The sequence below is a fragment of the Acartia tonsa genome, chromosome 6, assembly GCF_053477335.1.
Source record: "Acartia tonsa isolate MP-2025a chromosome 6, ASM5347733v1, whole genome shotgun sequence".
Lineage (NCBI taxonomy): Eukaryota > Metazoa > Arthropoda > Copepoda > Calanoida > Acartiidae > Acartia > Acartia tonsa.
The window spans coordinates 45413012-45438075 of NC_137265.1; the positions used below are offsets into that span (position 1 = coordinate 45413012).

Here is a 25064-nt window from a genome sequence, read left to right on the forward strand (position 1 = left end):
AGTTCTACCAGCTGGCTAATATAACGATATCCTTTAATCCAGCTCCCCTTATGACTTTACCCCATCCGCTACACTCTTACTGGAGGAACACTTAGACCAATAAATGAGGACTTTTTTTATAAACCTAAATTGATAACAAAATTTCAACTGTAACAATATCCACATATTCTATATCCATTGCTGGATGGCTCCTGCTTTGTTCATTTACATTTTCAAAGGAAAGCACTGTTTTCTGCAAGTAAATGCTTTGTTTAATGCGAAATTGTTGCATAATTATAAATAGAGAATGGTAATTGTAATTAAATAACTGCATAGTTATTATACTTATATTTTTATTTTTTTTAATTCTATGATTTGATTTAACTGGTCACATAAAATTAAATATTATTGAAGAACTCTTTATATTCTTATCTTACTCTTTTTTTTTAACTAACCTAAGAAAGTCTAGTAACGAAACACAGCTTAACTAATAGTATAGAGAATTTTCCATGAAAACAAATAAAAATCATAAATCAATCACTTTCTTGTTGGTACAGGACTTTATTTAGTATTTTTTATTTCAGCATCCGCGGAAATCTTTGGGAAACCATCCAAGAAACACCTATTTTGATTGAAGAATATTTTAGATCTTACTCGTAAGTTTTTTAGCCAAAAGTGTTTGGACTTAATTATTGCAACCTACTCGTAACTGTATATTTAGAAACGCAATGAAGGGCTACTACCCTCCACCCGTCCCCCCCTCACTACACTCTTTTTACGATGGTTTTACGGCCCTGGACTAAAATTAATGTCTATCTGACCCTTCCAGTCTTATCACACCCGTATCTATCTTACAATTTTCCCCCAATTGAACCAGGGATTTAGGATTCAGAAAATAGGCAAAAATATTTTCTAACTCTAATTAAAATTTATAGGGAATTACACTATAGTCTTTGATTCCTTTAAAATTCATAATACAAAAAGAGTATTCTTAATATCTAAATTTAATTGTATTTAAAACACGATCTCTCATTTGTTTGCTTATAAATTGGAGTACTTTTTACAATCTTGATTGTATTTTTTACAAACATCCAAAGTCCACAAAAAAAAAGTTGATATACACAATAGGCTATTTTTACTTTTATTAGGGACTGAACATCAAATTAATGTCCATTGTGTTATCCCCTAAGATCTCTGAATACAAATACATCGAAGGATTAATTAGAGACTTATTGTTTGCTCTCTTCAGATGTCAAAATAAAACCAAGCATAAATCTTAAATTAAAGGATTTTTGCAAATAAATTGGAAGATTTTTCAAAAATATTAATTTGTTTGTATATAATTATCCCTTCATCCGAGGACCGGGTCGTAACTCTGTATTTGTATATTCGACAAATTAAATCAACTAAGCAATCAGGAAGAGATATTTATCTCCAGAAAAACTATTTTCTCGTATTTATTCGAATCCGGTGGATAGGAACCGGTTCTCATCCATACGAAAAAAAACTATGTCTAGCATCGTATTGTATCCAGCTTTCTACGAATATAAAAATGTACAATCATAAGATTAAAACCAGTTTTTTAGCCGGTGCCTTCGGCACCTCGGGGCTTAAAAAAACTAGTTTTCATCTTATAATTGTACATTGTATATCCGCGGAAAGCCGTTTATAATACGATGCGAGAAATAACTATTATCTTTGACTATTTTGATTTAAAATTGACATTTGTAGAGTTGGAAATGTATTAATGTTGTTCTTTAATTGTAACTAGCGGCCTCTAGGGGCAGTTGAGGAGGAGAGAGTCAAATTTGATAAACCCAATTTCTTATTTTAAATTCTAATAGAAAAAGTAAAAAAATAATTTTGGGGGGGTGAAATTTTTTTGTTTTTTGGGGGGGGATTTTTATTTTTGGGGGGGTTGGGGGTGTCGGTTCAGCGGTTAGCGAGATCCTTCGGTACAGACACACAGATACACAGACACACAAACAAGCATCCTGTTACTTTAGTATAAGGATAAATATTAAATAGGAGTTTTTTTTGGACTGTTTCCCTCATATTGCGTCTGGACCAAAAATGAACTTTTAGACAATTTTGTTTTTTTTTATGCATATTTTGGGTAAGGTTAAGGTAAGGAAATGTTAGAAGAGCTTGCGTGAATAGTACCTCGTACCCGGCAGGGTTAGATTCTAGACTACCGCTGGAGTTTAAAAAATTGTTATTTTTCATGAACGCAAATGAAGTTAATATCAAAGATAGTATAAATGTCTAAAAAGTCGTGTAAACTATGACTTACGAAAATAATGAAAAATCGCAGGAAAGACTTATTTTTCTCGTATTCATTCGAATCCGGTGGATAGGAACCGGTTTTCATCAATACGAAAAAACTACATATGTCTAGCATCGTATTATATCCAGCTTTCTACGAATATAAAAATGTACAATTATTAGATTAAAACCAGTTTTTTAGCCCCGTGGTGCCGAAGGCACGGGCTAAAAAAAACCTGGTGATGCGAGAAATAACTATTAAATATTATTGGAGGGAACATTAATTTATTGTCCATTGCCATATCCATTAATCAAATTTAATACAATATTCTACAAAAGTCATTTTGTTGTCCCTTGAGAGAGAAAAATTTTATATTTTCTTTTACTCTGATCTAATTTTATATTTTCTATCAAATTTATGTAAGGTTAATCTAATAATATAATTCAGATTTGTAAATAAATTAATAATTTATACCAAAGATATAAAATACTGTTGGAAATATTGTACAAAACTTAAATTTTCTTCTATCCGGAATAATTATTTCTCGAATCGTATTATAAACATCTTTCCGCGGATATAAAATGTACAATCATAAGATTAAGATTATTGTTGTATATTTTTATATTCGTAGAAACCTGGATATAATTCGATGTTAGACATAGTTTTTTCGTATTGATGAGAACCGGTTGTAATCCACTTGTTTCGAATGAATTTGGGAAAATATGTTAAATTATGTGTATGTAGAACAAGCGGCTACACCTCTAGAGGTCTCTACAGGCACTTGAGATGTGGGGGGGGGGGCTGAAGTTATGTATTAATAATTATATTTTGGGGTAACTAAAAGTTTGCTTCCAACCGTCGGCCAGGAATACTTAATTATAGAGTAGCTGCAAAAAAACAAGGATGACAACATCCATGGAAGTACAATTATCTAGGATGAACAATAACAAGTTTTATAAAAAAAAACATATATTCAGTTGTAATAAAACAGAAAAGATAGAAGATGAGAAAATCGATAAAGCTTTCAAAAAATATACATGTCTTTTTTAGCATTAACGACAGTCCGACTTACCAAATAAGTTGTAAGTTGGATGCTCTTTAATAATGAGTATCTTATCTCAAAAAATGAGGAGTTTACTTCAAATATCCGCAATAAGAATAACATTTTTCTCGTATTCATTCGAATCCGGTGGATAGGAACCGGTTCTCATCCATACGAAAAAACTATGTCTAGCATCGTATTATATCCAGTTTTCTACGAATATAGAAATGTACAATCATAAGATTAAAACTAGTTTTAATCTTATAATTGTACATTCTATATCCGCGGAAAGCCGTTTATAATACGATACGAGAAATAACTATTCCATAGCTTTCTGGAGTAACTTTACAAGGTGTCTCAAAAATCAGCCATGTGACGTCAAATAAATGAGGGATTATCCATCTCTTTTTTAGGGGTTTTCTTTCACACTTCTCTTCTTGTATCACTCATTTTTATGACGTCACATGGCTGATTTTTAAAGTTACCTTTCCGGAATGAGAGACAAGTTAATATTAGAGTAGCTTCGCTACTAACAATGTACATATGACGCATGTATAGACAAAAACCTGGACAAATAAACGTTTTCTAGTTTTGCTTTGGACAGCCAACAAACTTTTACATATTTCAGTTTGGTTAATGAAATTGGTTTGGTATAAGCAAGACACTAGATCTATTAACAACTTGAAACAGGAACCAGCAAACGTTTTTCAGTTTGATTAAAAGAATAGGTTTAGTTATACAGTGCCAAAAATCTATAGAAAACATTGGACAATTATGTAATATGTATGTCTTTCTGTCTGTCTATAGCGAACGATCTCGCTATATGTTCTACTGATATGGTTCTTCTTTTAAGTGAAGCTTAAATGTCAAGGGGACTATTTTAATAGTCCAATGTCCTTATAGAAATCCCCCCTTAAAAAAAATACAATTTTTAAACTTTTTCTTCTTACAAATAAAATTTCTATTGTTTCAATTTCTAAGGACCAATTTAGGTTCATGCGCCAAACTGAATTTTTTGTTTTTAGGGGGAGGGAAGGATGACTTTTAAATTCTTTCCGAAATCATATTTAAATATTTTATTCTCTTGGCCAAGATGGACATAGACAAATATTCTGAAAAATATAATTTAAAAATGGATATAGAATACGCGGATATTGTGATAGATTCTTGCATACCCTGATAAAATGTTACTTCCAGCTGGCTAGTATATCAATGCCTTACTCCCAACACTCACCCTTATGACTTTACCCATCCCCTCCCCAGACCATTGACCAATATCTGAGGACGTTAGCAACCTAAATTAACGACAAAAATTCTTTTGACACAATATACACTATAAGTATTCTATATCCATATTAAAGAGTAGCTATGCTCTTTAAAAAAATTATAGATTATAATAAGTTGAAGGTTGAAAAAATAAAAAGAGGAGTCATATATCAACTTGAATTGACATGTAAATAATCTATTATTCATTTGCATAAAATTCAAAACTTGAATCAAAGCATTTTTTTTTTCATGTAAAAAATCCCTTTTCACGAATTCTGTCCACAAAATAGAAAAGAAATAAAACATTTAAAAGTTAAAACAGAAATATCTATCTGAATATCATTTTATAAGAGAAGTAGGTCTGTCCACGTGTTTCTTATGATCGCAAAAATGGCATTGTAAAATGTGATTTTCTCGCTTGCTTTTGGAGATAAACAGCTAAAATTTCCAGCGAAAATTCCTATGACATATGCGCATCTAGGAAATACATTCATTGATTTGTCCGTCTGCCTGTCAACCATGCCTCTAAAGACATAAAAGATTTCTTTTAAAGGTTTCGTGATTTCTTTGCTAGGCAATCATTTACATTTACACCCGCTACTTAGTTTTCTTTCCATGATCTGGAGTAATAATATAAATTTTCATATATGTATTGAGTTCAATATTTGATCTAAATAGAAAAGTACGAAAACAGTAAAAGTGTCTGACTATGACGTCAGAAAAAATTAACAATTAACCAATGAGAGGCTGCTATATATTTTACCATTGTGAATACTGGCTTCTCATTGGTTAATTGTTAATTTTTTTCTGACGTCATAGTCAGACACTTTTACTGTTTTCGAAAAGTACTTTAAAATTAATTGAATAACTTGCATTTTTACAGTTTTTGTGCAAAATAGTTTTATTCTGATATAATAAAAGTTAGGTAAAATTGAATAAAAACTGTTGGTATTTAATATGAAATTTAAATAATTTATTCAGTTATTTTGAAATAAAAACATACATTTCATGGCAATTAAGATATAAAAACAAGGATGACAATATTCATAAACATCAAAAACAAAAGTAGGTTAGTTATGCAAGAAGGGAGGAGTCTTTAGACTGTAAATTATAATGGTACCCAAAGTATTGTAAAACCTTATTTGTTGGCTTAAAATCTTAGGGTACCTTTTTAAAATCTTGTTTGGTTAGTACAAAAAGGCAGAGTCCAAACTTTTCCACCGATAATTTTAATCCACAAATAGACTCAACATGATCAGGACTTCACATAATATCCTATTGTTATGTTAGAAATTAAAATTGTCATATATTTTTTATTCTTTTTTGGAAGATTCCTGTAACAGCAAGGTACGATCTTGAAAGAGAAATAACTCCATTCAATTAAATTCAATTGATATTTGGAATATGGATTCCTATGATCATTGGGCATAATGTAATAAGCAAATAAACTCTATGATTAAGAATAAAAAATAAGCTTTCTTTAAGTAATTTTGAGATAAATTAATACGTTGTACAAATGTACTATTGTAGAAAATGTTCGAAATTGAAACAAAACCAAATAAAAGTATGAGACATGAAATTAACCGGAATTGCTTTCTGTGGTGTATGCAGGGATAAAGGGATAGGACAATTGAAAATTATCTGGTTTACGTCACCATTTAGAAGTTCTATAGGAAAAATGGAAGGGGAGATTGGAATGTAAATAACACTGGTTCCGAAAAGTTTTATATTTTTTTTAACTTTTCAACCAATAATTTTATTCTACAGCAGGGGCAATTCTATTTATTAACATTGGAAGCGAATATTCATCGTCTATTGTCTTAACCCTTAAGATCTCTGTTTTTAGGACAAATCCTATTTAATTTTGTTGGCTAGCCTAAAAGTTAGAAGTTTCCTAATAATGAGATACCCTAAATCTATTAAGATTTAAATCTTTAATTAATTTTTTAGTGGAATATTGGAATTAAAATGAATTTTTCTCTATTCCTTAATTTCTGGTTCTATGACTAATAGAAATAAAGTAAGGATTTAAAAAGGTTGGAGAATAACAGTTTTAGTGATTATATCATCTATACTGAAGTATTGTATTTTATTGTTTCCATCAATATCTCATGAACAGCTGAACAGAAAAGATTTAGACTGTCAGTGCAGCTTTCTAATTGATCCAGAAACATAACCTAAATTTAGCATTAAAAAGATGTTTTCCAAAAAGTTTTTCTGTGATGTGCTGTCAATATGAATTTTAAAGCTGAACTTGGTTTAAAAGGTCTCAAATTAGTATTGTAAAAACCTAACTTTTCTTTGAAATCTTGCAACGAAATTTATTGAATAAAAGTAAAATACAAATCTAGGTTAGTGTATAATCAATTATTTAGACCAGTTTCCAAGAATTTCTCACTCTAATTCAACTGAAAATTTAAACTTAACTTTTATTTTTGTATTTTTATTTCTCCGAATCTGATTAATTATTGATTTGCTTGTCTCGTATTTATATTTTATTTTAGATTCAAAATATTTTAAGTGTATTTTTGATATTTAAAAAAAAAATATTAATAACTACAGGTTTCGTCCCTAGCCTACAGTGGCTTCGTAAGTACGCCGAGAAAACCTCCGTCAAACAATTTAATTTGCTTTAAGCAAAGAGAAACGAAAAGAAGATTGAGACCAGTGGCGTGCGAACCGAAGGGGGCATTTGGGGCAATCGCCCCCCTCCCCCTAGCGACCAAAACGCCCCCCCCCCCTGCCCCCCCCTAAATGTTGAAAAATGCCCCATTTTGCCCCCCCCCCTTGTCAACAAAAATGCCCCTTTTTGCCCCCTACCCTACAAAAAGCAAAACTATCCCAGTTTCCAAAAAAAGATCAAGAAATACTCAAAAAAAAAAAATTGAAATTGAAAAAAATAACAGACAGTTACTATTAATTTAAATTTACCATATTTTTTAATTAGTTTAGAAATTAGGTTATAATCTTTTTTCACTGAATATAACAAACCAGGTAATAGGAAGTATTTTATTTTGTATAATATAAACTACTAAAGAAATTTTGTACATCCCCAATGATCCCCTAATAGAGATTACAATTAGTGGATGAAATGTATGGAAACTCGACTTAATTAACCAACCAATCAAAATTCCATTAAAGTCCCCAAAGTTGTTGAGCCAACGAATAAGAAAATTTAATATGAAATATTGGGGACTAGTGTAATAAATAGCCCAAAACCCCTCCCTCCCTGCATATTTGAAGAAAAAAATTTGCGCTTCGCGCCCTTCCAAATGGTTTCTGCTTTTTATTACATTGTATATTTTGTTTTTATTTAATGAAAACATGTGTAAAAAACAAATATTTAATCAAAAAGTTATTTTATATAAAAAAGAAACAGCATTGATATTTATCTAAGCCTTTTTCTCAACACTGTATGTCTGTCTAAATGAATAACTATAAATGATGTCATATTATTTTCAGGATAAGTTTATCATTTTTTTGTGTACATACCCTTACAAAAAGACATGTTTTTTTATGGCAATTTTTATTAAGAACCCTTAAAACTAACTTCACTCTATATTCCTAACTTGATAAAATATGCCACTCTTGTTGTCTTTAATTGATTTTAGTTCAAAGGGGGAGTAAATATTTTTAGGTGCGCTTCATGCACCGCCCTTGTAAATCCTTGGAAACACCACTTAATCAAAAATTAACAGAGTGCCATTTAAAGAGGGTAGGATATGTTGATATAACTTTTTAGCTTCTCTATAATTCACTATGGCTGTCAGTACACAATGCTAAGGGGGAAATGTGATTTTTTCAACTGCAATTAAAGATAGAAGGCTAAAACTTAATGTTAACATTCCTGTCATTATGGAGTATAATTTCGTCGTATTTTCACAGTAGCTTTTCACCTATTTATAGCTCCTGCGGGGCCAATTGCCTAACCCTGCGGGGAAATCACCTGACCTAACTTAACCTAGAATAACATTTTATCAATTTTTATATCTGTAGATGAAAGGACAAGTAATTTTTTTTATTTTTTACATAGTTCTTTATATCTTTGATTTTTATGGTATGATAATTTTTTTTGTGGATTATAATATTAAAAAAAATAAAATTTCTCGCTGTTTCGAGCATCCAGTATGTAATTTACTTTGACTGTCATCACACAACATACAAAAAAGGATTTGTGACTTTTTCTACCTAAAATATATATTTATTTCAACAGATGCTCTTTAAATTTACTTGTCTGTATTCTTATTAATGGTTGTTTGTGCTTTGCTACTTAAAGATGTTGTCATCCTTGTTGTCATACAATAAAGAAATATTTAAAATCAGTTTTACATATTAGGTTAATTTTTGGTAAATTATTTCCAAAATGAGTGTTTTTATTTCCCCCCACCTCAAAAATTTTTTTTTTAATGGGGTTATTCATCCTTCCTGCTGAGATTTTATAACATCCCCTTCCACCCATAAAAAATGTTTTGTGGGGGAGGGGGGGGGAAGGTTACATTATCTTCTATACTTTTTTTTCGAAGATGCTTTCTAGCTCCCTTCCCTTCTGTCATTGCAGGGTGGGGAGAAGGGATGGGGGATAAGAGATGGGAGGAAGATATGGGGGTTACAAATGGGAAATAGGGATGGGGGAAAGGATGGGGAAGAAGGGATAAGGACTAAAAGGCCCATAATCAAATAATCCCACCCCTTAAAACGCCCTTATCTAAAATTAGTATATATAATCAAAATGCCCCCCCCTAAAGCAAAGTGGTTTTTATACTCAACACCCCCCGCCCCCCCCCCCCCAACCCCAACCCCAAGTTCAATTTAAATGCCATAAAAATGGGATTATTAAATTTGAAAAGGTTATGATACACATTATATTTTTTTAATGTGGTTTCGTGAATTTTTGATATATTTTTTTTATAAAAGTAACAATATGTACGTGTGTAGCAAAGGATCTCGCTAACTGCTATACAGTTATGGTTTTAGTTTTCAAATAAATTTTTTCAATTATACTTTTTTCCACATTTAAGCTGCCCTAAAACAAGAAAGAAAAAAATCATAAGTAGCGATGGACAAAGAGAAAAAAGTAATTTATCATGCAAATGCTCAGTTGTCGTAAAGAAAAGAAAAGAATATGCAATAAATTACAGAAATCAATGAACATAAAAAAGTATTGAAAAATAAGCATGACCTACAGACCAACAGGCTAAGTAAATTGGATGCTTATTGATACAGAAAATTTTCGCAAATGTTTTCAACTGTCTATCTTAAAATCACATTTACCCCTTAGCCTGTTACGGAATTATTGATGGACGGACACCCAAATTGAATTATAGAGTAGATTCGCTAGTAAAGACACAGCTTAATATAAAGAAATGAAAAAGTTTCATAAAAGAAAATCAAATACATAGATGTGAAATGATATATTATTCAGAGCAAAGCTCATACGACATTTAAGATTAGTCAGTCTGGTCGAACATAACGGATAGGTCTTACAATTATTTAAGACATTTATAATTATCCTTTCGACTTCTAACATTCCATGATGATTCCTGTCACTGTTAGGTACACTTTACAAAAGCGTAGCAACTCTATGATCTTTAACACAAATCCCTTTTGGCACCATAAATATTAAGACCTAAAAATGATAGTTTCTCCAATACAACCTACTATAAGAGGTTTAATCAACCTATTTTTTTTGTATATTATATTTAAAAAGAAAAAAAATGGGAAGGCAATTTCTTCTTTTTCGGGGGGGGGGGGGAGATTTTTAATTTTTTTATGGGGTTGGGGTGCTCGACACATAGGAAAATAGCTTAAACCATCACAGGGGCAGTAGGATTATTCCCTGAAGAGCAGAGCAAAATCGGTTTAGTGGTTGCTGAGATCTTAAGCTTCAGACAGACAGGGAGACATCGTTCTACTTTGTATTTTAGATTATGTTAATATTCTAATCTTTTGTTGAGTTTTGCTCGCTTGCATTGATGTTGTATTATTTAAATTGATGTTTTTATATTTTATTAATTTTCCTTTATATTGAAAAACGCTTAGGATATGCATATTTTTAGTTATTGCAAAGGAATTGCTCTAAAATAGGAGGATTGGGGACTATATAAATATATAATATATTTTTAAAATATACACTAATAACCTTTCCAAGCTATCAAAAGCTGAAATTTTACACATCTAAACTTAATTTTTGTCAACTAGCTGCTAGAGTCTCTAAGGGCTATTGATGAAGGGGTGGCAGGGACTTATTTCTATGGATATTTTCTCTTGAAGAGGCGGAGGTACCCTGTCCCAAAATAATTAAAGACATTGTCTGGACCTATGAAAAGTAGCTAGACTTACAGACTTCCTACAACTTTTATATTGGATTTCATCTCTAAATCAAATTTTCTAAACTGCAATACATTCACATGATTAAATTGCAGTTTAATCTAAGTTTCTCTTTATTCTTGAAATTACTGCACATACTGCTCGTTATGCAAAATAAGAATAAAATTGATAAAATACTTTTAACCACAAGTGTATCCCTTCACCTTCGCTCCTGGTATTTAGTCCTGAATCTAAGCTTAATTGACATTCTTTTTAGGTAAGGTAAGGCCATGGAGCACCCCAAATACAATGTCCTATATTTTTTTTTTAATTTGCAGCTTTATAAAACTGGATTTCCTAATAAAAGTATTTGCTTTGAAAATAAGATAGTCTTATAAAAACTGAGGAGAAAACATGATTATATCAGCTAATATTCAAGATGTTGTTGTATAGTGGTAGTAGACCCGCTGTATGCCAGGGAAAGGGGGTATGAACCTTAACTCCCTCCATCCAAGTGAATCTACACCCCTCACATCCCACGGATCTACAGCCCACTTTTCCTACCCAGAAGATATATCTATTTTTAGCTTAAATGCATATTTTTGTCATTGTTATGTACAGTATATAAACTGATTTTTTATGTTTAATGCTTCAGTTCAAATAAAGCTGTTTTTAAATTATCATCTGCCTATTATTGCCATCGCGGTTTCCATCTCTTTACTCGCGCCGCCACAGGGTCCGCCGCCGCTCACCCTATTAGAACATATTGCTGATTTTTTCGGGTAAATATTTTTTTTATTTCGCCATGCCTACATCAGTGCAGCTTCGTCCAAGGCCGGCAGCTGCTGAGTATGAAGTTGTTTTAAGGTAAATGGGCAAAGGTTTGCAGCTGTCCAGTTAAGGGTATTATTTGGTGGCTCCAAGCTGAGATAATTTAAGCACAGGGCATCTGTGGATTAAAAAAAATTTCCTCTAATTTGGAATGCAAATTATAGGATTAATTCATTGTCTAATCGAACCTATGGAGCTTACAGGTTATCTAATAAGGGGTTCTTCAAATTTGTATTATATTATCGTAAAAAATTTAAAATCTTATTAAAAAAATTGCAAATGAAAATGATATATGACAAATGCTTAAAAAATTAAAACATTCTAAATATGAATAATTTATTAGCAATAAATACGAAATATGTAAGAACAATTAAACATCATTAATAATTATGTTGCACTGTAAAAAAAAAACATATATGAAACTTTTTAAAAACATTATTTTAATATTTTTCTCTCTATATTGATGGAATAACAATTCTTGGACATTTGATGTTACTAATTCTTAAGACTTAATTAATTTTTAATGAAAGTTTCATAAATAGTATTTTTTTTACAGTGTCAGGAAAAAGTTAATATAATTTTCATAATTACAGTAATTTTTAGCTGGCTATATTATCGATTAATTTTTTTAATATAAATGTAGCAAATATTAAAAGCTTTTTTTGGCGTTTTATTTTCTTTCTTTGGTTTGTTTTATATTTTTTTAATCTTTTGAAAAATCTTTTTGCTCCCTTTTTTGGTCAAAACATCTAATTTGATTATTTATATCAATTTATGGATGTTATTTAAAATACTAGACCTAACTTTTTAAAAATACATGATTATAAGCTTACCAATAAGGGAATCACATATTTTTTGGTGTAAAGTAAAAATGTGCTTAGGTTACTTTAATAGGGGATCTTAAGGGATAAGACAATGGACGATGAATTGATATACATTCCCAAAGTTTTAATCCAACGAATGAGATAACGTGGTTACAAAACTTTGGGTACCAGTGTACTTTACAGTCCAATATCCCTTCCCTTCCTAACTTTTAATATAGGTTTGATTATGTATTTTAATACCCAAAATGTGCAGTTTTACCCCGAAACAAAAAATTATGGGGGGGGGGGGATGATATTTTAAATCACATAATAAAACGCATTTTTACTTTACATCAAAACATGATAATTGTGCATTATTTTTTTAGTAGCGCAACTACTCTATAACCATGGTCCGTCCGTTTTTTTAACTTTCTTGTGGCGTTTCCTCATCCACCGCCTCCTCGCCGCCGTTACTGCCGCCCTCCTCCATGAGACTCGCCTTCTTGGCTCGCACCTCTTCCGCGCGTTTCTCTTTCTCCGCCAATTTTTCCAATGCGGACGCCTAAAAAATGAAGATTTGGAAATATGAAACGATTTTGTCTTTATATTCCTTGCCTATAAACAACAATTCTTTTAAAATTACTTTCAAAGCTTTATTTGTTAACAAAAATTTCGTATGTAAAGGTATCATTATAAAAGAAAATTTACAAATTGGTTAATGATAGCATTATCAATAAGCAATTACCGAATGTCAGATAGACGAATGGTAGACAGAGATTGCTGAAATATGATTTAATATAAGAATTAGACATATTCATTCTCGGACTTTCTGCTTGTTGACAGATATTGGGTTAACCATGTTAAGATATTGCAGACAAACGACCATAACAGACACAAACACTTATAGAGCAGCTATGCTGCAAGATGAATAAAGACAAACCTCCATTGATTTTCTTCGTTCTTCGGCGGCCTAAAAAATAAAAAGTATAGTTAAAACCAATATTTTAACAAGGACAATTTCTGACGTAGCGAATCCTTAGAACATAAAATGATGAGAAGGCAACATTAGACCTGTTATTTTATGAAGTTTTACAAGCGTAAAATTTAAGAAAATTTAGAATTACTAACTTAAAGTCACGCAACCTTTTTCCTGCGGAGTATTAGAGGAATAAACCCTAATTATATAGTAGCTGCGCTTTTAATAATCTTAAGTACAAAAGAAGCTAGATGTAATTATGTCAGTATGTTTATATAGGTCCAAGGCAGGTTTTATACTATTTACTATGGCTTCTTGTTGCTAGGAGTGTAGTCTTTAAAAATAACCAATTATGTCTTGCTTTTTAGAGAAGTTTTGCATTGGTCATATGATGGTTTTAGTTCATTTTTAAATATCATGAATTAAATTTGATAGTACAATTTAATGTGCACGTTTCTACACTCTGAGTTTTAAAATTAGATGATTTATTGTTATGTTATGAACAGGGAAAAGGGATAAGGTGTTAGTTATAATTATGGTTCCTAGGGGATAAGACATTAGACACTCAATTATGATAGGCAAATATACACCATCTGTAGATTAACATTATCTGTGGAAAAGTTCGTACACTGAGGCTTGTAAAACCCAATCAAGATTTAATAAAAGTACTTTAAAGAAGACAACCGGCCAACTAGAGATCGTATTTAGAAAACTTTGGGTACCAGTATAGTTTAAAGTCCCCTCCCTCCCTGTGTAAACTACTTTCCCTTTATTTTTTATTCCATAAGCCAGCAATTTTCCTTAAACTGAAAATGGACCAGTGCATCACATCCAATTAATGTATCATTCATTGTCTTATCCCTTACTCCCTGAATGTTTGCTAACCATAATCTCATTAACGTCTCATTACCTTCAATTATTTTACACCGTGGCGTGCAAAATTGCGGGTGTGCCATCACTTACACGCAATGTTATACATTATTGCAAAATTGTAGTTGTCCCATCACTTACGCAAAACCATTCATAATCTAGAAATTGCGGTTGTCCCATCACTTACACGCAAAGTGATTTATACTCGCAAAATTGCGGTTGTCCCATCATTTACGCTAAGTTATTCATAATCGCAAAATTGCGGGTGTGCCATCACTTACACGCAAAGGGATTCATAATATCTATAGTGTGGTTATACATTCATAATCGCAAAAAGGACACAATTCTTACATAATAGTAATAGGATGTCTGTAAGTCTGTCTGTCTATATGTATGTCTGTAAATTAAGATCTCACTATCCACTGGACTGATAGGGTTCTATTTAATCGTGAAGCTTCGTGTAGGCCTCAGGAATTTTTTTTGGGGGGAGTGTACCTCCACCATCCCAAAAAAATACCCCTTCAATCAAAAACATATAATTTACAGTCCAATACCCCCTTTCTCCTTGAGTTGTGACATGTCACATATTTATAAAATTTGATTGAATGCTGTAAAACATATCGTCTCTGTGAAAATGATATCACATATAAAAAATTTGCAATAATTTGACATCTTGCAATATTATTTCAAATTGCACAAAAATAACTTTCCCGACGTCGAAATTTGTACTATTATCATTGAAATATGTTTAGAATTGAAGCTTCTATTTAAGTTTTACTTCAGAAAAAAGCGATGGAATCCTATTTATCAGGATAAAAACCATACAGAAGTCTCTTTTTTTTAAACAACCCATAACTGTATTAGGGGTATGTATATTGTTTAGAGGTATATCCTTTAATTTTGCCATGGAAAGGGTTACATAACCATGCTTTTTGAAAAATCAAAAGATTACAAAAAGTTTTCATTCAGGAATTAATCAAGAAATAAGGAACAATTATGTTCTTTAAAACAAGCACTATAGAAGTAGAATAATGAAGCTTTAAAACAGTAATGGGCGTTATATAATGTATTACTTACAGAGATACCAATTAAACAATTTAAAATCTTCCAACTAATTGTAAACTGATTATAATCTATAATCATGATTTCATAAATAATGTATTTAATAATTTCATGATATGCTGCATTAATTTTTATTTTTAAAAAAATTGTCAAGGAAAAATTCTCATTTCGCTTGTAGAACAACCAAAACCAACGCTTTTTTTCATGTGATATGCTTACATTATTCGGCGCTTTCACACAAAGTACACTGTTGAGCACTGACCCCCCCCCCCCCCCCCATATTATTAAAATAAATTGTCCGTTGCGGACGCATAGAGAGTCAAAATGTACTAAGGGGTTTATGGGTTGTTGATGGTCCACAAAGCAAAATAGCAAAATAATGGATTTTCCGGTAGTTTTCTTCTCAATTCATAACAGGTAAAATCAAGAAATAACAACTCGTACTTTTATTCGTACTTCCAAATGTCCTTTCAAAGTGAGCGGGGTAGAGAGAGGGAAAAAAGAGAGAAGGAGAGAAACACAAAATGACAAATTGAGTCAAAAGGTAGAAGAAATAATGCTTAAAGAGGTAAGAGGGAGAAAAGAGAGAAAACTGTAGAAATAAATATTGCCTGGTTACGGCTTTGCATGGTCAAACTAATCTACCTCCCACATACATGGATATTCAAATTGATAAGCAAAAATTAGGAAAAATCAGGGATCTTATGGGATAAGACAAAGGGCGATTGTTTTATGATGATTATGTCTACTTCAAATGAAAACCATCGATTGGAGAGTTTAAACCAACCAATCAAAATTTTATAATAGTACCCAAAGTTTGTACATACATAAATATAAAATATTTAGTTCATAGAATTTAACTTTTCTTGAGAATGAATCTTCCTGTCCACTCGCTTCTGGTAATATCAGGAGTATGCAAGGATTCTAAGGGATAAGACAATGGATGATAAATCAATGTTCGCACGCAATGATGTATTATTGTTTTACAAAAGTTTGTATACTGCAAGTTTGAACCAACCAATGAAGATTTGAAAAAAAGTACCCAAAGTTAAAACTTTGGGTACTTTTATTTATACCATTTATTGTCCACTCTCTCCCTTGTAGTATAAGTAATTTTGAAAATGTCGTACCATGATATTTAATTTGGTTCTATCCAGTAAGATTTAATTTACTTCATATTTGAGGATATTTTTTTGGAAGTGTAGTTGCAACATTACTTGGGTATGTTCGTAGATTGTTGTATTTTTTTGTAGGGTAGCTACTCTGGTTGTATAACTATCCATCAGTTCTTAACGCTATGGTGGAATTGGGTTTTCTCGGCTGATATTGAAGATAGAGAGCTATATTTCTTAGTGAAGATTCTATGACATGTCATGAAAACTGAACACCTGCTCTATAACTCACTTTGTCCATATGTCCATTCCATGATTCTTTTTCTACTTCGCTACCTATGTATGTCATCCTTGTTCACTGTCATATAGATTAATTTTTATTCTTAAAAAAATTGTCAAGGAAAAATTCTTATTTCACCAAAAACAAACGCTGTTTTTCGTGTGATATGATTACATTATTTGGCGCTTTCACACAAAGTACAGTTAAAAACTGACCCCCCCCCCCCCCCCCATATTATTTTTAAAATAAATTGTCCGTTGCGGACGCATAGACAGTCTAAATGTACTAAGGGGTCTATGGGTTGTTGATGGTCTACAAAGAAAAATAGCAAAATAGCAAATAATGGATTTTCCAGTAGCTTTTCTTCTCGATTCGTAACAGGTAAAATCAAGAAAATAACAACTCGTACTTTTATTCGTACTTCCAAATGTCCTATCAAAGTGAGAGAGGTAAAGAGAGAAAGAGAGAGATAAGGAGAGAGAGAGAGAGACAGAGAGAGAGACAGAGAGAGAGACAGAGAGACAGAGAGAGAGAGACAGAGAGAGAGACAGAGAGACAGAGAGAGATATGGATAGAGATAGTGATAGAAAGAGAGAAAAGGAGAAGACTGAAATGACAAATAGAGTCAAAAGGTATAAAAATTGCTTAAAAGAGAAAAAAGAGAGAGAATGGAGAGAAAACTGTAGAAATAAATATTGCCTGGTTACCGCTTTGCATGGTTAAACTAATCTACCTCCCACATACATGGATATTTACTATGATAAACAAATATTTGGAAAAACCAGGGATCTTATGGGGTAAGACAAAGGGCAATTGTTTTATAATGATAAACAAAATGTCTATTTTATAATTGGTTTAAAAGTTTGAACCAACCAATCAAAATCTAATAATAGTACCCAAAGTTTTAAAGTCAGCGAATGAGAAATGGTGTTATCATAAAACTCAGCTAGGTACCAGTGTAATTTAGAGTCCATTTCAAATGTGCAAAAGTCATACTAATCTTCCCTAACCCTAAGCATTTATTAGTCAGGTTGTCATTAATGATGTCATACAAGACAAACATACATACATACATATAAAATATTTAGTTCATAGAATTTAACTTTTCTTGAGAATGAATCTTCCTGTTCACTCGCTTCTGGTAAAATCAGGAGTATGCAAGGATCCTAAGGGATAAGACAATGGATGATAAATTAATGTTCGTACCCAGTGATGATAAAATTACCCCTTCCGTAGATTTACATAATTAGTTTAAAAATTTGTTCACTACAACCAACCAAGATTAGAAAAAAAGTACCTAAAGTTTTAAGTCAACGAATAAGATTTAACTTTGGGTACTAGATTAATTTTCCAGCCATTGTCATTTCCTCCCGGAAGGTATGAGTAATTTTAAAAATATCGTACCATGATATTTAATTTGGTTCTATCCAGTAATATTTAATTTACTTCATATTTGAGGATATTTTTTTGGAAGTGTAGTTGCAACATTACTTGGGTATGTTCGTAGATTGTTGTATTTTTTGTAGGGTAGCTACTCCATAATTCACTCTGGTTGTATAACTATCCATCAGTTCTTTACGCTATGGTGGAATATCGTTTTCTCGACTGCTATTAAAGATAGACAGCTGTAATTCTCAATGAAGATTCTATGACATGTTATGACAACTGAACACCTGCTCTATAACTCACTTTGTCCATATGTCCATTCCATGATTCTTTTTCTACTTCGCTACCTATGTATGTTATCCTTGTTCACTGTCATATAGATTTTCGGTGCTTTCCTTTGCAGTACCTGTTGAGTACTGAATCTGCTACCCCGTTTATAGATAAAAATATATAGAGGTGGGTAGATTTTTCCATTACCTAAACCCTACGGGGTGTCCTAACCTTGCAAGGCTATCCAGTAACCAAAATAGCCTAACTTAAACTTATTTGAGTTTAAATTCAACATAAATTTTTCTCAGAATTACCATTAATGTACCTACCTTTTTAAAAAGCTTCTATTTTGGTATTTTATTTGGTTAAATCCAGTATTATTTGATTTCTTTAATATTTGAAGATTTATAATTTAGTAATGCATTTGCGATACATATAAAACGTTTCTACACTAAATTATGAAGAAACAAGATTACCAAAGTTCAAAAGCGAGTTTTTTTGGCCATTATTTGAAGAAACAACTTAATTACTAAAGTCAAAGTAAAAATAATAAACAGAATTTTGAAAAGATTTGTTAAAAAGACAATAAAATTTGAAGTAATTTGAAAAAAAAGAATTGGCACTTTTTTTGCAATTGGATGTAAACTATTTAACTATCTATTAAGAATCTATGTTGTTATTTTTTAATTTGGGTTAGGGGTAAAGCTGAGCTGTTTTGTTTTTGAATATATTTTTTTCTCTAAATCTTTGTAACTTTTTTCCTGATATATTTTTCCTTGTTTTGAAACCGACAATATCTGTCTTATCAAAATATTGGAGAAACAAGAACATAATATATTTGTATGTAGTCCAGCTTAAAGGATACTTTGGATAATTGAATCATACAATGAGATAGGGCAATGGACGATAAATTGATATACATCCCTAATTGTAAAATTACACCATAGGCAGATTAACATAATTAGTGGATAAGTTTGAATATTTCTAATTTGTGCAAACCAATCAATATTTATTATTTTAATTTAGTCCCCAAAGTTTTTGATTTAATAAATGAGAAAGAAGCTTTGGGGATCAGTATAACAGTCCAATCAAAATAGCAAGGGTAAACTTTCACCTTGTAGCACAACATGACAAATAGTTTTAAAAATCAAAGTTACTCTTACAATTGATGTCATGCATCTGACAAGCAGCAGTATGTTTCTTACGAAAGATAATAATAGAGTAACTTATAAGGAACGATGACACTGCCCTGGGTTTGCATTGAATTCTGCATCATATTACATTCATAATAGCAAATAAATAAAAATGATTGTAAAAATGATGACGTTCTCTAGATAGATTATTTCAAGGGTTTTTTCGACTATATGGCTGACATAATATAGACATATATTTATATGTTTTTGGAAGAAAAACAAGAAATGTTATATCTTTTTGCTAATTTTGAGGGATAAAACGATGGATTTATATACAATAATACATTCTCAATGATGATAAATAAAATTACACATTCTGTAGATTAAAATTTTGGCTGAAAAGTTCAATAAAAAGTACCCAAAGCCAACGAAAAAGATGATGTGGTTATAAAACATTGGGTACGAGTATAATTTAGAGTCCAATGTCCCCTCCCTCCCTTCTAGTAATACGTGATAATGCTGATCTGAAAAATATATTACTTGTTCCGTGCGCCATTGATGGCACACCTTATTGATAAAAGGTAAAATTGATGGTTCAACAATCTTTTGTAAAGTCGGTTTAAGGCAGGGAGACAGGGGACATTAATCTGTAAATTAAGCTGGTACCCAATGTTTTATAATCACATTATATTATTCGTTGGCTTAAAAATTGTATTTTTTTAAATCTAACCTTTATACTTATAATCTAAATCTACAAAAGTTAAGAAGTAATTTAGTTTATCATCATTTGGTGATATTGATTAATTTGGTCCATTGTCTTATACATTAAAATCCCCTGGTTAAGGAAAACACATGCACCTAAGAAAGTGTGTTATCATTTTTGCAAGTTTGCCAAAATATAAAAAATCAGAACTTTATATCATTAACACAGCACAAATAGCTCGATTTCATTTGTTTAATAACATAAAACATTCCCAATTTCAAATAATGAATGTGTCTTTCAAGAATATGAAATATTAAGGAAATGAAAATATCAGGAAGTGATAGCACACTATCTAACCAGGGAATACCCTAACAATAAATATACAAGATATAGAGGTAGGTTTTTTTTATCTTATCTAATTATTAAATTTCATCTAAATCATGATGTAAATATGATTTCTAATCAATTTAAGAAAACTTTATTTACGTAATATATTTATCATCTATTTCTTACATATTTTGTGAATTTAAAAATATTCTACTTTTATGGATTTTAAAAGCTAACACCTACAAATAAAATATATACATATAAGAACCTTTACAGAATCTATATAAAGATTCCTGAAAAGGAAAACCTAATGTGTATTGTCACTGCAAGACCCTTGATACAAACAGCTAGATAGACTGACACACAAACACAGACATCTTAATACATTTATAAAGTCTAAGCCTCTATGGTGTATTACCTTTAGTTTTAGTTCAATATCCTCAACAGACGGGGAGGGGGTGGGGGGAGACCTCATTTCTGGAGCTTCGGTTTTCTTTGCATCCTCCAAGATTACCTGAACAGCAAGACAGTCAGGACAGTGAATAAATTTCAGTGGAATTAAGTGAACAATCTTTTTATAGAGAGTTTTGTGGGTGAGTTTTAAAAATTACACATTTCAAGCAAATTTAGGTGGGTAGCCCAAAACGTTTTGGGTATTACCCCTGTGAACTTCTTCTAACTTTTACCAAACCTAACCTAAGTATCAAAACTATACATATATATTTTGGTCTATTCTACTTAAATAGATCTAAACTGTTTTAACAGATATATTTTTTCAATATAGTCCAATATAGTCTTTAACTACTACATTTTACAGTAGTCAATTCAAAATCCTCACTGATAAACATTTGAAATTTATTATGGCGTGTGCCCTACGGACTAGAGATAAAGAAACACAGGCGTGCACAGGATTCATTCAAGGAGAAAGGGTACGAAGGAAATTTCCCCATAATCAGAGATTATAGAGGAAAAGACAATGAAAGACAAATTACATCTCCGATAATGATAAACAAAATTGCCCCTTCTGTGGATTATTGGTGCAAGAGATTGGACACTGAAGGTTTGTACAACCCAATCAAGATTTAAGTCCCAGAAGTTTTTTTTGCCTACAAATGAGTAGTTTGAGAACCAGAATAATTTGCAGTCCAATTTCCCCTCCCCTTCATTAAATTATTTTCTAAAAATGAAATAGAGGAAGATTGTTAGGTAATTCAATTCTCATCAACTGTTCCAACTGTATAAATGTACGTCTGTTTTTTTATCTTATTGTCTGTCCAACTATCTATCCACCTAACCTAACCTAACCTGATCCTACCTGAAAATTAACCTCGACGGGCTTGACCTCAGGCTTTTCGGCTGTTTCAACTGTCTGTTTGTCCGACCGTATTTTATATCTTTTTGTAAGTTTTTATAACTGCTATTCTGTCCATCTAAAAATCTACCTAACCTTACCTGGAACTTGACCCCGCCAGGCTTGACCTCTGGCTCCTCAGCTGTTTCAGCTACCTCAATTTTCTTCTCAACCTCGGGCATATCTATAAAAAATATCAAGAACAATACATCATACTTCTTTAAAAAAGAAGGTAAACCTATTAAAAACAAGGATGACAACATCCATAAAAGCGAAGCACTGAAACGGTGGGACAAACAGACATTAACATTTGTATAGTGTCAGAACTGAATAATCAAAATATAAATGTATAAGAGTCGAAGCAAAATTGTAAGTAAATTTGTTGAAAAATGCTTGATACAGGATAATGTTTAAGGACATACTTACATTTTTAGGATTTGATTATAGAGTTGCTTCGCGTATAACATTATACTTTGTTTACCCAGGAATCAATATTCCAAAAATCAGATCAAATGGAGGATTAGATCACAAAAAAATTTGTTGTTAAAAAAGTAAAAAAATCAACATGTTTAAAATGGACATACGGACATTCTGGAATGTTTATAGAGTTGCTGCGCTTTCTAAATCGTACCTGACTTCTAATATAACACCATGCAAAGTTTGAAATCGATAGGATAATTCTAACATGCCTAAATAAACGAAAAAAGCTATCCTTTACGGACGGACGGACCGACCCTTATTATAGAAAAGATTCGCTTTTAAAAAGGAATAGGTGCATAGTGTCTGTGTGTAATGTATAGTGTGTTTGTGTGTATGAACCTAACTGATTTTGTACAGAAAAGATAAACTGATGGGCAACTTTTGAGCGAAAATATTTGCTTAAAACGTGCTTTTATACCTAATCAGACAGAAATTAAATCTAAATAGGTTGCTAAAAATAGCAGCATCCAAATTTTTTTCTATAATTTTAAACAACGGAAAAATGTATTTTTTTGTGTGTAATTGAATTCATAGTACATTGTCTTATCCCTTAAGATCCAAAAGCTTTTAAATATCTTTAAATCAGTCCGTTCCCTCCCTTTTTTTTACTTTTTCGGATTAAATTAACATAAAAATACTAGTTTAAAGTGGATATTTAACATTAAATACATATTATTCAACTAATTCTTATTAATAATTGATGTTTCAAATAAATTTATTGATCTTTATTTCATTATAAACGAGGATATTTATACCTTTAAGTAGCGCACCAATACAGTCAAAGTAGATTTTTTAGTTGACATTACTAAAAGAGCAATCAATTTCGTTAGAAGATTATTCAATTCTAAACAGATTCTAAATTTCACCACCAAACAAGGAACTAATACTGCACAGAGGGAGAGGGAACAATGGGCTTTTTATTATAAAAGTCCCCAGAGTTTTATATTAACTTTTTCTTATTCGTTAGATTAACAACTTTAGAAATTTTAGTGAAATTTGATTTGTTGGTTAATTGAATTAAGTGATCTAACGTATCAACCATTATTTTAATCTACAGAATATTTTTGCATCCTCATTCGGGATGTAGATCAATTTATCGGTCATTGTCTTATCCCTTTAGATCCATGACTAATACTAATTCTTAAATATGAGATTTTGATTGACTCATAGCCAGACTACGTAAAAGAGTAGCTGCGCTGCTTATAATAATTCTAAAATAAACCTAAATGCCAAACTTAAACATACAAAATTAAATATTAATCCTATATTAGAAAAATCAATATTTATTGTTAAAGATAAAAGTTGGAATTGAATATTGGCGGTTTCCTTAAAGTACATGTTGAGCAATGAACTCCCATTTCCCTTATTTTTTATTATATTGAAAATAAAAGAGGAGGGTTGTTTTTAGTTTATGTTGTATTTAGCACTCGGTAGCCCCGCAGGAATAGGCCCCACTGGGTTAGGGCTCTCAGCAGGGATAGGCATAAGTAAAAAATAACTAATCATCCTCCATCATTTTCAATTAATTTTAAAAATAGAAGGAGAAGGGGGTTTATATGCTCAACGGGTGCTTTGGGTGAAGAATATGCATATGTACCTATTTGACAAATATAAATATGTATTCATATCTAATAAATACACTAGCGGCTTCACCCTTTGCCTCTTTGTTAATTTAGGGGGGGGGGGGGTTCATTTTGGGAAGGGGGGATTGGTTTGATATTCCCATGACAACAGTAATCTTCAGTTTGAAAAATAGCATAAATCCAGCGAAATACATGTGCAAAACTTACATGAATATTATGAACCTTAAGATCTAGCCGTTACAGAGATCTTAAACATTGAAATATAGTATAAATAAATTAAAGAAATTTTTTTTACCTTCTTGACTCATGACCTTGTTATATTGGTCTAAAATCAAGAAAAAAAAACATAAAAAAAAACATTTTAAAAGACTAACACTTACTTACTCATAACTTAACCCCCCCCCCCCCCCTCCCATTCTAGCCTTTTTATTAAATAAATCTTAATTAAGGTTAAGTTAATTAAGATTAAGTAAGGATTTCCCAATAGATTTCTACCCATATGGGGCTCAATCTAGCCTTATTAAACACCTAAACTTTTTCTAAAGAAGCAACATATATACATTATACATATTTATAATAAATCAGGGTGGGGTTTAGATGGTTTATTACAAATATAAGAGATACTACGAGGGGTGTGGTTATACAATAGTTTCATAAATAAATAAAATAATATAGAATTTAACAAATAAAAAATTAAATAAACTTACTTGTTTAATTAACAGCTGTGGTAGACGGTGTTGAAATAAAACTCTTTCTCAACCAGAAGAATGAAACAATATTTTTGTAAATTGAGTGGCTGCTTGTTGCTGATATGAGCTGAATAAAGTAGACAAATATATTGTAGAGAGGAGAGATAAAGGGGAGAGAGGGAGATAGTTTGTTGAGAAAGGAACATTTTAGTCACGCTACTTCTTTAAGTAATTAAAACTTTTTTGGATCATGTAGATTTTGGCCGATTCTTTCAAAATTTGGTAGCTGTAAGCAGCCTTGAAGTTACTCATTTCCACTATATAGTATTAACAAAAGTGGTCATAACTA

At 31.4% G+C, this 25064-nt stretch overlaps 1 protein-coding gene across 1 annotated transcript; it reads right to left on the reverse strand.

Annotated features, from left to right (window-relative positions):
• Positions 1-12009: 12009 nt before the first annotated feature.
• Positions 12010-24848, reverse strand: LOC145323401 (stathmin-2-like). Its single transcript, XM_080165821.1, has 5 exons — positions 24734-24848; positions 22065-22147; positions 21031-21126; positions 13434-13463; positions 12010-13055 (listed from the first exon to the last, which is right to left on the reverse strand). The coding sequence occupies exons 2-5, from the start codon at positions 22143-22145 to the stop codon at positions 12918-12920; spliced, it is 345 nt and encodes a 114-aa protein (XP_080021947.1). The 5' UTR covers positions 22146-22147; positions 24734-24848; the 3' UTR covers positions 12010-12917.
• Between the last annotated feature and the right edge of the window lie 216 nt (positions 24849-25064).